The sequence below is a fragment of the Cinclus cinclus genome, chromosome 13 (assembly GCF_963662255.1).
Source record: "Cinclus cinclus chromosome 13, bCinCin1.1, whole genome shotgun sequence".
Taxonomy (NCBI): domain Eukaryota; kingdom Metazoa; phylum Chordata; class Aves; order Passeriformes; family Cinclidae; genus Cinclus; species Cinclus cinclus.
In genome coordinates this window covers 13,211,448-13,225,188 of record NC_085058.1, presented here as the reverse complement: position 1 = coordinate 13,225,188, position 13,741 = coordinate 13,211,448, and the positions used below count along the sequence as shown (strand labels likewise).

General features: G+C 37.8%; 1 protein-coding gene across 1 annotated transcript; it reads left to right on the top strand.

The window, feature by feature from the left end:
* The first annotated feature begins 541 nt into the window (after positions 1 to 541).
* On the top strand, positions 542 to 4,814 carry CFAP161 (cilia and flagella associated protein 161). Its single transcript, XM_062501629.1, has 7 exons — positions 542 to 604; positions 731 to 820; positions 986 to 1,239; positions 1,874 to 1,958; positions 2,808 to 2,966; positions 3,620 to 3,693; positions 4,637 to 4,814. Exons 1-7 carry the CDS (start codon positions 542 to 544, stop codon positions 4,812 to 4,814), a joined length of 903 nt encoding a protein of 300 aa, XP_062357613.1.
* The last annotated feature ends 8,927 nt before the right edge of the window (positions 4,815 to 13,741 follow it).

The window sequence follows — 13,741 nt, the reverse complement described above, 5'->3', positions numbered from 1 at the left end:
AATATGGAATGTAAAAGGCAAGTGCCCGAGGAGGGGCACTCGACTGACCTGAGCTGTTCTTACTGCTCAGAACAGACCGAAATGTTAAGCGGCACAACAAGAGCAAACAGCCTGAGGTTGCTCTGGTGAAGTTCAGACTGGAAACTGAAAGGATTGTCAAGCACTGAAACAAGCTGCCTTGGGCAGTGCTGGAGTCACTACCCCCGGAGGTATTTACAAGACGTGTGGATCTATGGACACGTTTTCGCGTGCAGCTGGCAGTGCCGGATTTACAGTGGGACGGGAGGATCTGGACGCGAGAGCCCCCACGCAAGCGTTCCATGACACCCTCACGGTCACGCCCCGCCCTCAGCGCCGCTCAGACCCCGCGCCCGGCCCTTCCCTCCCCATGCCGACCAATCGCTGCCCTATTCGCCCCAGGCTGACCAATCGCTGCCCTGCCCTCCCCGGGATGGCCAATCGCTGCCCTGCCCTCCCCGGATTGGCCAATCGCGGCGCGGCGCGGTCGCTATGGCGACGCGGGACGCGGTCCGGCCCGGCCATGGCCTCCTACCGCCTCGGGGTCCGCATCGGGAACTGGCTGGAGGACGAGTACGCGCATCAGGTACCGCCATCCCGGGCATGGCCGCCTCCCTCTCTCCGGGCTGCCCCCCCGGCTCTCTAAATCCACTTTAGACACGAGATTGTGGGTGCTGGATAACATATCTGCTCCTCTCTCCTTTGCCAACAGGATCTCCTGAGGGATTTCATCCGTAAGAGAGAGCAAGGACAGCTTTTAGTACAGAGATTAGCCAGACTTCAAGAGAATATTTTCAAGAGGGTAATTTTTAAAGAGGGTTGTGTTCACCTCCCCATAACTCCCCACCGAGTGACATAACTTTTATTATTTTCTGCATGCACTAAGAATGATATGGACTTTATACTAAAATACTTCTGACGTTAGGTTCAGATAATTCTGTAAAATACTATGTAAATTCTAATTTAGGTAGAGCTGTCAGTATCTTCTGATGGATTTGTTCACTTTGGAGACACCGTGTTACTTATGAATCCAGACAACAAATCCTCGGATTTGGAAGGGACCTTGGAGGAGAGGGACCCCGAAATGTGTGGTGATGTGACTCTGGCTGTTGACATGGAAGAAGTATCCCTGTACTCGGATGAACCCCTGCAGATCTCACATGGGCTTAGTGCAGTCAAGAGAGTGGACCCCATAGGTCGCAATGCTTTCTGTATTGTAAGGTCTGCTACTTTATTCTGAGTTGTTTTCAATTATTATTTTAGTTTTAGGTAACTTGTTTTGAGAACTATGCAACGAAGTTTGCCAATATACAAAGGAATATGAGTAAATTTAATGTATTTAAGAAAGAGTCTTCAGTTATGCATTAAGCTTGATTCTATGCTGAATATTGCTCTGATTAATTCCAAGGACCTCTAAATCAGCCTAAGTGTGATGACAGAATCAAGTTCACTATCATTTGGTAAATTCTGCAGCTGTTTTTATTCCAGTTGCAGACCAAACATGTCCAAATATCACCAGTATAAATATTCACTCTCCTACAAGCAGAAATATGTGTCATTGCTTTTGCTTTCCATGAAGTGGACATGGTTCTGTTCAAAAAGCCCAGCCTATTTTCTCTCTCAAATATATGTTTAATTGTTGCTGTTTGTTGGAGAAGAAACAGAAGAACAGGGTCCTGCTCAATAGTCAAAGGCTCTGCCTTAGGTTAAGATATCTTACCTATTTTAAAAGGTAAACAGTACAAAATGTTGTCACAAAGCAACATCTAAGTGTAGACCAAAAGAGACAAAAACCCTAAACAATGGTAAAACTGATGATTTGAATGTACCTTTTTCCCCTTTACAATTTTAACAGTGTTGATGGAAGTGCAGTAGGTGAACCACTTCGATATGGGCAGAACTTTCTTCTTGGGACAAAAGGAGGGGTTTCTGACAAACTGGTAAGGCAATAAAGTTGCAGATGGCAGTGGTAGCATATACTGATAATGTGCATTGAATCCCTCTCTAAGAATAGATATATAAAGCTGTACACTGGTGCAACATCTTAGTTTTACAGAACAGGCTCGGAATAACGCATAGATCACGATAAGTAATACCTAATTAGAAAGTTTATGCTACTTGCCTGAGGTCAGGTGTGCAGACCAAGGGGGCTATTAGCCAGAATGACTGAATAAAGGAAATCTAAAAATGGAAAGAAAAAGAAATCACAATTAGATTGTGAGTCATGAAAGAATTCTTCAAGAAGGTTTTCTGGGTTTTTTTCACTTTGAACAACTCACTTAAATGCTGGACTTGATGATCTTCATGGGTCCAACTCAAAATATTCTGTGAAACTCCAAGATGAGAAGACTTTATGAAGATAATCCATAGTAGAAACATAAAGTCTATTGCACTATTCTGTCATTCTGAGGAAGGAGATTGCTATTAAATGGTAACATTTCTCTCTGCAAATTGAAAGCAAATAAGGCATTACACATACGTATGCACTCAAACCACCACAACTTTAAAAAAGTTTTCCTTCTCAACAAATATTTTGGTGAGATAAAACTATTTGGAATGTAAATTCAATTTAATTAGTATTCACAAATTTGCACATAATAAAACTACTTAATGAGTTTATCAACAGTACAGAATCTATCCTATGGGTTTTGCCCACATACTTTCAGCTGGGAAAACTGATCAGTTGGGATCCAAGAGAAAAGTTTTTCTGGTTTAAAAAAATGGTTTAAAATTACATATCTTCTTTCTTTTACATTAATACTGTCCTTAATATGTATTTTTATTTACAGTTTTATCTGGCAAGTGACCACAAAACATTTAAAGATTTTGCTAAAAAATCTCACCTTCAGAAAGTATTTTTGACAGCTGAGGTTTCCTGTTTGGCTCTCTGGCAAGCTAAGTCCTTGGATCCACAACTGCGTCTTGAACATGAAGGATTTCCAGTTCCTGTAAGAAATTAAAACTGTAGGAAATGTTATGAAAATTTAATTGAAATGGGTGGACTACTGAGAAAAAAGTGTTATGTCGATTTTATTAATATATTTCTCTTGTGCCAGTTCTGACCTCTGCTTTTAGGAAGGGGGAGAGGGAGGGAACAATCCCTAATTAGGGAACCATACAAGTATTTGTTTCTACTGTTCATTTTGAGGTTGACTTGTTCAGTTTTCCTCATCAGAAATTTCCAAAGGTTGACATTATGATGCTGTGAGGGTGCATTACTTACCTGGTTTTCAGGCCTTTTGACAGTAAATTCCATTTCCAATCTTTGGAGATGTGATTAAATAAGGGGTCCTGTACATTAAATGTCTAATAAAATTCTAAAGGCATCTGAATAAGTGGATGATTTCCCAAATGTTTTCAACCTTCTGTAAACACAGTGTTTTCCTGTACAAGACAGCTGCTAGGCTTTCTGAAGTGCTGGTGTACAACAGAGTATCACAAATACAACTGTTCCTTTACAGCCTTATACTAAGACTCATTTACATGAATGAGCTCACTAATAAACACACTCAAAATAAACTAGTTATTAAAGACAGTCTTTTTTCACAGTAGTGGTTTAAAAATGTTTGTCAAGTGTCTTCACTTGTTCTTTTTTCCCCAGGCAGACACTAAAATTATTATTACTCATTGCTACACCAATCGCAACTTAGCTGTTCCAAGGACCTTCTGTGTGTGGTAAGAATAACTTAACAACTGGCAGGGGTGTGCACAGTGATGTGCCAACATCAAGAATTACTGTGAGGAGCAAGAGAGCTGCTTTAGGAATGCACTGAGGAAATTGAAAATAATCCAGAATGCCATTCTCCTTTCCCTTATTTTAACTGTCTGCAACATGTGCTGCTGTTTTGTTGCAGACAGTTGGATCATGCTGAGTTGTTTGGATTTTTTTTTTATTTTTCATTACCATATCATGCTTTTAGTTTTCTCTAGTTTCTTGGTGGTTCTCCCTTTGAATAACTTGAGCAATGTCAGTTGTTTGGGTTACTTTTGAAGGAAAAAAAACATTATTAAGAAGTGTAAGGAAGAAAGAATCTAAATAAAACCACACTGCATAAAACTCTGCATGCTTATGTCCATCTGGATCTATGTCTCAACAAATTGAAGTTAATACCTCCATTCAGTTAATACACATGCATTAAATTAATATTGATTAGGCCTTCCTAGGGAGTATTCCAATGTTTCCCATTAACTTCTTGGCAAGACCTGACCCAGGATTTGTGTAAGGTTTTTGAGGATGAAAAGTCTGAAAGTTTGAGGCTGAAGAAGAATTAAGTAGCCAGAGTCCTCCTCAGTCACAGAGAAGTGGGGATGAGGGCCTAACCAGCTTTTACAAGTCGAGTTGGTTTATCAGGGCCTTGTTCTGCTGGGGCTCCTTTTAGCTCTGAGGCTAGAAAGGTGGCATTGATTTTAGATTTCAAATTCCTAAATTATTCATAGGAAACAAAGTGGGATATTGTGTTTCTTTTAAGGGTCTGGTATTTGAAAGTGTATAGTGATATTTCTAAATAAACCAAGAGAAATACGAGAAAATCTTGTACAATTCACAAGTAATGAAGATTTGCTGAATTTGTATATATGTTAATTCTCCCTGCCTATGCCATCTCTTTTGACTTTGCAGGTCTTATTTTGGAAGAGAATTTGAAGTCATTTGTCACAATTATCTGGACTCCCACAGAGTTGAAGAAGATAAGAATCACTGGGAGATAATTACAGCAAATCCTGGCCCTGAAGATGGTACAATGCTTGACAGACCTCAAGCTTTCCCAGAAGGGTATAAGAATGAATTCGTTTCATGAAAAGACAGAGAATATAAAAGCCCAAGACTACAGCCAGAAGAGGTTGATGAGACTCTGATTCTTGCTTTTTCCTGTTTATATTTTAGAGATGTTCATTTTAAAAATGGAAATGAAAGTCTGCCATTAGTAATATTGCATAATCTCATTAACTAATCAAGGTTATAACAGGCAAAAATCTCTTAAAATTTGATGAGCAACACATCAAAAATTCTAAATCAGGAAAGGCTTCTTTTCCCATTTTCACCTACATTGATGACAAAAGATGACAGAACCCAGGAAACCTAATAGATTTTCATTAAATTACTGGCTCTCGGGAATATATTTAACTAATTCTTCCAAAGCCAAACCAGTGTGACAATTTCTAAAAGGATGAGTGGACAGTTTCCAAAACACTGAAAACCAAACACACACAAAGTTATCATGAGATGTTTTGACATTTAAAGTTCATCTGAAAGAAAGTTGGTTGTTGAGCTTGATCCACACCCTCCATCTAGCACAATATTGCCAATTATTAAAACACAAGTGAGATTTTTTTTATATTATCTTCTAATTAATGGATATAAATTGAGTTTATGTTTTTCCATGTATTCTAAACACTTTAATATCAAGTAATCAAGAATTTGAGCACAGTGATACAGACTAGAGACTTACAACTGCCTTTTCCATGCATCACCATGTTCCATTTACTTCTCACCCACAGCATTTTCCAATCCATAGTAATTTCTAACAAGTTTGAGAGTAAGGTAAAATTGTCAAAGAAAATTGGACATCCACAAGTTTCATGAAAGTAAATGGCAAAGCAGAAAACAAATATGACATGCTCTAAGTTGATCCAATAAGAAAAAGATTGTAGTCTATGTTCCTACCTAATTAGACAACAGAGTAACTACATGAAAAAAATAAGGCTTTTGAGGGCAGAAATTTCAGCTGAAACTCACACTTAAAAAAAAATCAACCAAGTACAAAATGCAATGACTTGGAAAATAGATGTCATTACTGCATAGATTTACCTGTCTTTATATAGAAGCTGAAAAAGCATCACAGAGAATCTTCTATGGCATTGCATTCCATTATATCCATTTAATTAAATATGTATTTATTTCATCTCTTACTGTACCACAAGTGCAGGCTCTTTCTGCTCAAAGTAAGTGACTACCTGTGTAAAATGCTATCCCAATCTCCATAAAAGACTCTGAAGATCTGCAGTGATTGTAACAGTGATTTCTGTTTTCAAAAACAAACTTTCACAAAGGAAGGGATTCATTCAAACATATCTTGAAGACCTATTCCCAAATAATCTGTTTGAAACGCACAGGCAAGGCTTACAAAGTTTTACCTTTATTCAATATAAATGAAGTCAGCAGACTGCAGCATCAGCTAGCTAGCATTTGGCATACAGGATCTCAGAGCAGCAGGCAGATCATGCTGCTATGACATGCAGGTTTGCTTTGAGAGACTGTACTGCAGGGGACAGCTTTAGAATCACACTCCTTTGTGTGCAAGCCTTGACAGACCTATTATAGGTGGGCTGTTGTACAGGAAATGATCTTTAGCAACTTCTTTCACTTTTTCCTTTCATTTTCTATCTAAGGAGAATTAACATGATGTGTGATGTTTTTGTAGAGGCTCTGTTAATAGTCCAACATTCAGAGGTTAAAATTTGCACATTTTCGCAACAGACTGACATGAATCTGCTTACAATTTCTGGATATTAAAGTTTAGTAGATATTTAAGTTTAGTAAGACTTAAACTGCATTAATGCACTGCAGTGTTTCTAACTTGGCCATTGTGGACTTTTACTGGTATTAGATAGATACAGTTTTTTCAACTCTAAGTCTCTTGACTTGATCAAATACAAGAAACAAGAAGAGGCCTTAAACCAAAACCATTTCTGAAACAAAGCTTCATGTGAACTCATGCAGGAATGAGGACTGTGTGGGCAGGGTGCCTGGGCTGGCTGATGTTTGGGGTAGGAGTGTTTGTGTGTGTGTTTGAGTGGAAGGAAAGCAATGCACACTGTACAAAAATAAGTTTTGCAAAGACTTAGAGGAAAAAGAATGAGATTAACAGATACAGAAATGGGTACAAAAGCAAGTAATGTTGGAATTGGGTGCTAATTAAAAGTGGCTTGGAGACTTGTGTGTTTTCATCACTTTTTGCTCATTGGAAAGGATTTCTTGAGCTGAAAATAAACAGGATTGAATCAATATTCCTGATTCCATTAGCAGTGTTGAACCCACAGATTTGTGAATAGCTCATATCTTACCATATCATATATATTTATAATTAATCTAATTCATGGTAACAAATACAGATACTTGAACTGTTCCCCAATTTTTCTGAAAAGCTGTTTTTTGCACTTCTTAATATTGTCCACACGATGGAAGCACATGTTTCTAAGCAGCAAAAATCCTGCTGTGTCTGTAAAACAGCCTGAGATGTTTAAATCAAAATGAGACCCTGATACAATGCCATAGAAGAAACCAAGGTAAAACAGACTTGAATTCTAGGCTAGGATAGGTCACTAATGTTATATCATGTTTTTGTAAAATAAAGATAGATAAAGATAGATAGAACAATGCAGGACACTGTGTATTACATACAATCAACTTCTTTATATTAATTAGAACATTAAGACATTTGTAACCAAAGCATAATTAGAGTAAATGAGGAGCTTTTTCTTTCTATATAAAGATATGAAACTTAATGTGTGAGAAGCAATGTATATTTTTATAAGGGTACTGTTATTGCTTTTGCCAATTTACAGAAATTAAAATTATGCCCATTTTCACAACAGATTGACATAATTCTGTTTTGCTTCTGTAGGTATGAAACTAGGAAACAATCAGTCTGTGTAGAGTGCACTGTAGGGTTTGTAATTAATCCATTTGTTGATAAACATGGAATTTAGTATAAAGAACTATGGGTTCGAATATTAGTGGAGAATATGAACAATCCTGCTATTGCCAGTTAGAGTCACAATATTTCTGCTGGATAAGGCAATGGAGACCTGAACCACACCCCAGCTCTGACCACTGTGTTTCTTTTTCTTGTCCTAATACTGCGTATCATGAAATATGGGCAGTGATGCTTCCCTCCTTTGCAATGCACTTGCTTTTTGTTGGTGTATGGCACGATCAGGTATTAGAAAAGCTTTCAATGCTTCTTCCAAATTCGACCCAATATGGATAGCTCCACAAAGTACATTGTGGGAAGATAAAACTCACTTCGCCTCCATTCCAGACAGCTCAAAAGCAGTTAGCATGAAGATGCTCCTGAGCTATTAGTCCTTGCTGAGGGACAGGGTGCATTAGTCCAAATTTAGTAGTGTGTTACAATGGCTTTTCACAGGCCTGAGGCACAGAGAGTGCTCACATCTGCACCTTTTGCTGAGCAGATGTGCAATATGCACAATATTGAAGTAAGGAAGAGAATTCAGAGTCAGCAAAGAGAAGCTGACTGGTTAACTCACACTATGGTGACACTAAAAAATGAAAATCTGGTTTAAATATGCCCTTTCACTTCCCTCTCTTTTGAATTCTTCCCCAACTCATATTTCACATCACATCACTTCTCCTCTGCCATGTTGTCTGGCCCAAACTGATTTACTGTGGTTATAAAGTGCTCTTCTAGCACTCAGCACAAGTTCTTGGCCTCACATCTAATCACATCAGTATCTTCAGAGCTGCTTTTCTGTTCAGTGATTGTCATGAAGTATTGTTTTAGCTCAGACAGCTGATAGAGAAGGAAGACATATGCAGGTTTAATAACTGAATCAAACATCTGAAGGTGGGAAAAAAAGGCACAGGGAACATGACAATAAAATTCCACACATCAGTGGAAGAAAATATCCAAGCACTGGAAAATTTGGTGGAGTTGGCAGGTAAGAGGGTGATTTTGATAACATCTGTGCCCACTCACCCTAAGTTAATATCGCACATCTGTTGTAATTTGACTGAGGTGGGTGTGACATATTTTAAAACTATAGTTGTTGTTTTAGAAGCACTTAAGGCTTGAATGTATTCAAATTAAACCAAGGAGGCCACAAAATAAAAAAAAAAATAAAAGTACAGATGTGATATGCAAAATACATTAAATACAGGTAGAAATTAGAAAATCTCTGTGTCAGTTTGTCAGCTACACTTCCCTTCTAATCCTGTTCTGTTTTAGGCTTTGTCCCAGGTCTTGTATCCATTCTCTGCCTGACCTCCTCATTTCCTTGTTTGTACACAGCACAGAGAGGCAAGCCTTGCTTTGTCAGCCATAAGGTTATCAGCTACAGGGTTTACATGATAAATTAGCATTACTGACAATACACTGACAACTTGGCATAAAGACACTGGGAGACCCCTCCACTTCGGGGTTTTGAGGGATTTTTTTGGTCAAAACTGTGTGTAGAGGGTATGGAATGAAACAACTGCCACTTTTCTTCCCTTTGTTTCCCCCCACTGCTGGGCTTGTACAAGGCAACATCTTTCACTCAACGGAAGAGAATTGTCAGTATGGTGCTAGAAAGTGTTGCTACAACTGAGGCACTTTCACTTGACAAGTTTCTATATTTTCTGGCAAGAAGACTCAAATTACAGCAGAATAGGCACAAACATTTAAAAATGGCAGATAACATCAATATGCACATTCAGTGATAAAATTAATTCATACACATGAATCTCTGCTCTAAGTTTATATGAGAAGCTCAGAGAGCTATTTCCCAACATCTGTTAAATGCTGCTTCATACAATATGTCAAAACAAAACTAAACAGACCATCCAGTTAGAGGCCAGCTAGAATATATGTTTCTATAATGCTGGTCTTGTTTTAATTATAGCCTTGGGGCAGTGATCATATCTTCATCTTTATATTTTTTTTCCAAATACGAAGAACTACAGCAGAGAAGCTCAGTAAGTAATAGCATAATGCTGTTATTAAAAGTGTTTGTAAGATAACAAGAAACTGAAATAAACTTGGTGCAAATAACCAGAGATATGGACATATGAAATCTGCACATAAAGCAGTGCCAAGTAGCGAACTCTTAGTGTGGGGTATGAAGATGCAGCTGCCCAAGTAGTTCTGATAGTTGGGGCTGCTAGGAGAACCCACAAACCACACTGCTGTCCCTGTGGGTCTGACAAACCCACAGAGTGGAATAAGAATTATCCATGGTAGTATTTATTTTTATGTATATATTTAGTTTTTTAATTATATGGCATACTAGTAAAAAATACCTAACTAACTCCCATTTGCAACCAAGTCCCATTTGCAAAAGAGAAACTAGTCCTGAGAAACTGAAGAGCTTTTTCTTCAGCTTGTTCACATTAAAAGTGTCAGGAATTATGTTGTACCTACCTTTGGAGATCTTAGTCTAAGAAGGTAATTTTCAAAAATTGTGTTTAGATGTTCCTGAAAACATTACCAGTACAATTTATAAAGATATTAAATTCCTAAGCAAAATGAAAGCAATAAACTAGTGAGTAAGTGGAGCACGGAACTGAAGTTTGAACTACCTTTCCTTTACAATAAACTCTTTAACCCCTAAAATGCTAATAACTGTGGATAATTGTTTCAGAGTCTCGAAAAGATCAAACACAGAGGTTTGTGAAATCCATGTCAGACAGAAATTCCTATCCTTCCTCCCTGGTTTCCTATCACTCCTCTTGCTTGGACTTGCTGCCTCTTCCATATCCTGAAGAAACAACTGAGCAGTTGTTTGGGTAAAAGTTTAAGGTTCATCAACTTTTCCGGTCTTTTTGCTGACAATTTTGGCAACATCAGTTTAGCCAGAACACCCAAGATGTATTATAGTCTCAAAAATAACCAGTGAATGTAACTATGCCATGAAAATAAACACATATAGAGAAAGAAATGAATTGCTGCTATATACACATACACTCTTGGAACTTGTATGCTAACTCAGAAATCACATCCACTACAGTATATGCAGGAGAATAATTTTTCCTCATGTAAGAGAATTCGCTAGTTTCTTTTGAAACTACCTGAAGTAATTATTTTTTCATAATGTATAGTGGTCAGGGAAGTATTCAGGTCTGATTATGAATGGCTCCATGGCACCACATGGCGATCCAGAATAACACTCTAGCTATACTTACTGCTTCACCATGCACCCTTTTTTCTTAACTGTCTTCATTCCCCTTTCTGCTTTCTGCACATGTCCTCAAATCCAGCTGTCCTTGGATTTATTCACAGTCTTACAGAGAAACTAAAATTTTGCCTAAAAATGGCCCAGCAAATTGAGCTGTGCTCTTTGTTCACCCCAAGCCAGTCAGAGTGATAATTCTCTCCAGAGCATATTGAGCAGAGGACCTAGATCATTTTGTGGTCAAAAATTCATAATTACAACAAAATCAACTTTTAAACTTGTTGGCATAATTTCTGTGATAAGCTTCCAATTTATTTTACTGTGTTTTGTGAATTTGTTGCCAAAATGGCAGTTGAAATTTAGTTTTAAGACTTATTGGAACACCAGCTTTGGATCAAATTGGGAATTCTGCCAGAAGTCACCATATTGTAAGAAATATTTATGACAAATAAAACATTTTTAGTTCTTGAATCAAACTAACTTACATTAATAATTTAAGCAGGTTGCTCTGGTATTAATTGAATGCATTTCAGGAGTTCCAAGCAGGCGTAGTTGAAACCATCAGCATTCAAGTTCTTGGATAGAATGGGCAGCTTGAAAGGAAACTAAAGAATGCCTCTTGCTTTGTTGCCTTAGAAGGGGAAGCCAATCAGGATAAAAGGAAAGGGCTGAGTATGAACCTGCAAACCTCAGAGTCTTAGTGCAGTTAGCTCTGGCCTGAAAAGCCCTTGAAGAAAGTTGTTAGCCATGGTAATCAGCTAGACAAGTATCAGAGGATGAGACAGCCATCCACAGCTGCATGGCATTGCAAATTCATGTTTATCCCTGCTGTGAAGTAGAATGTCTAATGGATCATAATTACAAATATGGGAACTGGGCTAATTTCTTATGCAGATGGTAAATTGCTGTAGCTCAGGTAAGGAGCAGTAGTTAACTTTGTTATCTGTTTTTATGGCAACACTGGAACGCAGTGATCATGGTAGAGGTGAAAAATAGAGACCAGCCAAGCCAAAAATCCTCTCTGCTTGAGCTTTGTGTCACCAGCTACTGTTTCAAAGGAAGACAACCCTCTTTCCACTTCCCTGTCTTAACACAGGTAATGGTGGTCTGCTCTGCACTTCCTCATGTGTGCGTCATGTGCCCACTCTTCCCTCATTTATTATATCTGTGCATGAGTGTGCCCTACTGGGCACAGCTATTTCATAGAGGTAGTCAGAAGTAGATTGTGGGTGTTAATTAAGTGCTAATAAGAACAAAGAAATATTACAAAGAAATCTTTTTCGTTGTTCTTAAGTATGTTGGCATTCCAAAGTTTTCCATAAAATTTGTCTACACATACTTGCTCTCAAATGGCATCAAATTCCACAGGCTGAATTAATGAAATTAATAATTTTTATTAAGTTATAAATTTGCCCAGACACAAGCTCCCTAGATCTCGTGTCTTTTCCCCACATTTGTTTTTCCGAAACAAATTACAAATTGTTTAGAAGGAATGCATTAGCTATCTCAATAATTTCATGACCCCTGTATAGCATCACATGCATGACCTTTGATACAACATCGCTTATTGTTCTCATTGCTTGTTGAAAATTTTGGTGCTTCCAGAAGTACTTGAAATTCAACAATTTTATCTGCCCCTTGCTAATTAAAATCTAACCGTGTATCAGCTGGTTGTGGAATTTTGTCTGTAAGTGCTAACTGATTTCAAACAGTGCCACACTTCGGGACTACTGAACGGTTTCTTCTGAACACTGGGCTTTATACAGCATTCAGAAACACCAACACAAATTCCTGCTTCTTGTGAAATTAGATTAACAAGGATTTGGGGAGTAACCATGCACTCCATGGTTGATGTGTGCAACCTTTCCATCCAAGTAATTATGTCTGAGAACAGAATGTTCATTCATCACGGAAAGAATTGAGGCAAAGTCAATTTGTACCACACATTTGGCCTGTTACATGACACAACCATTTGCTGTTTGGTTTTAGAAGTTAAGCACTACATATTATCCAACAAGTGGTGAAGGTTTTTTGGTCAGCCCATGTAACCCATAACAATCTTAGGTTTTCTGCAATAGCATCAGGTTATCATTATAACAAAATATGTCAGAATTTGTACAAATGCCCAATAATAATTTTTCAAATATATTTGAAGGTATTCTAGAAAGAAGAACTGTTTATCATGCCAGGGCAGGTCACCAATTTTTGCAAATGAACAGTGTAATTATGTGAGAGCAATCCTCCTGTGTAACTGTCATGAAGATAGTATTCATCATCTGGAATTCTATGTGCTTCAACATAACAGCATGCTTGGCTATGGTAAGTTTCCTGAGGGTGGGACAATGAAGTTGAAACTGAAATGATAAGCAATAAAGGAGTTCTTAAAGAGTTCAGAAAACACAGCCATGAAACCAAATTTACAGAGAAACAGAAGAACACAAACTAAAGCTCTTCAAAATATGTTTAAACTTGCAGAACTACCACTCCCTGGGGTGAATCCAATATTATATTAAGTTTCTGCAGGTGAACCTAGGTTACTTTCCCCACAGAAATAAAAATTGATTAAAATTCAGTAGAAGAATATAGCCACTGTTATATTCTTCAATAACAGTCTACAAAGTTTTGTGTTGATAAGTTTCTCCCTTGTTCATTGAAGCTAAAAAGTTTGCTTGAAAGAGTTTTTTAGAGATCAAAGAGGATGTGAATCCTCTTTTCCACATTTAAAAACAGTTTGTCTCATACAGTTCCTGTTACTGCAAAAAATATACTAGTATGATAAAGCCACTGGTTATGGAATAAAAGTGTATTGGGTTTAAGTCTCACATTTGATTAA

Bases quoted from the DNA above. Each gene is read 5' to 3' on its own strand.
- CFAP161 (XM_062501629.1), top strand. From the start codon at position 542: ATGGCCTCCTACCGCCTCGGGGTCCGCATCGGGAACTGGCTGGAGGAC. The intron at 821-985 runs GTAATTTTTAAA...ATTCTAATTTAG, and splicing joins AAGAGAATATTTTCAAGAGG to GTAGAGCTGTCAGTATCTTC. The intron at 1,240-1,873 runs GTCTGCTACTTT...CAATTTTAACAG, and splicing joins AATGCTTTCTGTATTGTAAG to TGTTGATGGAAGTGCAGTAG.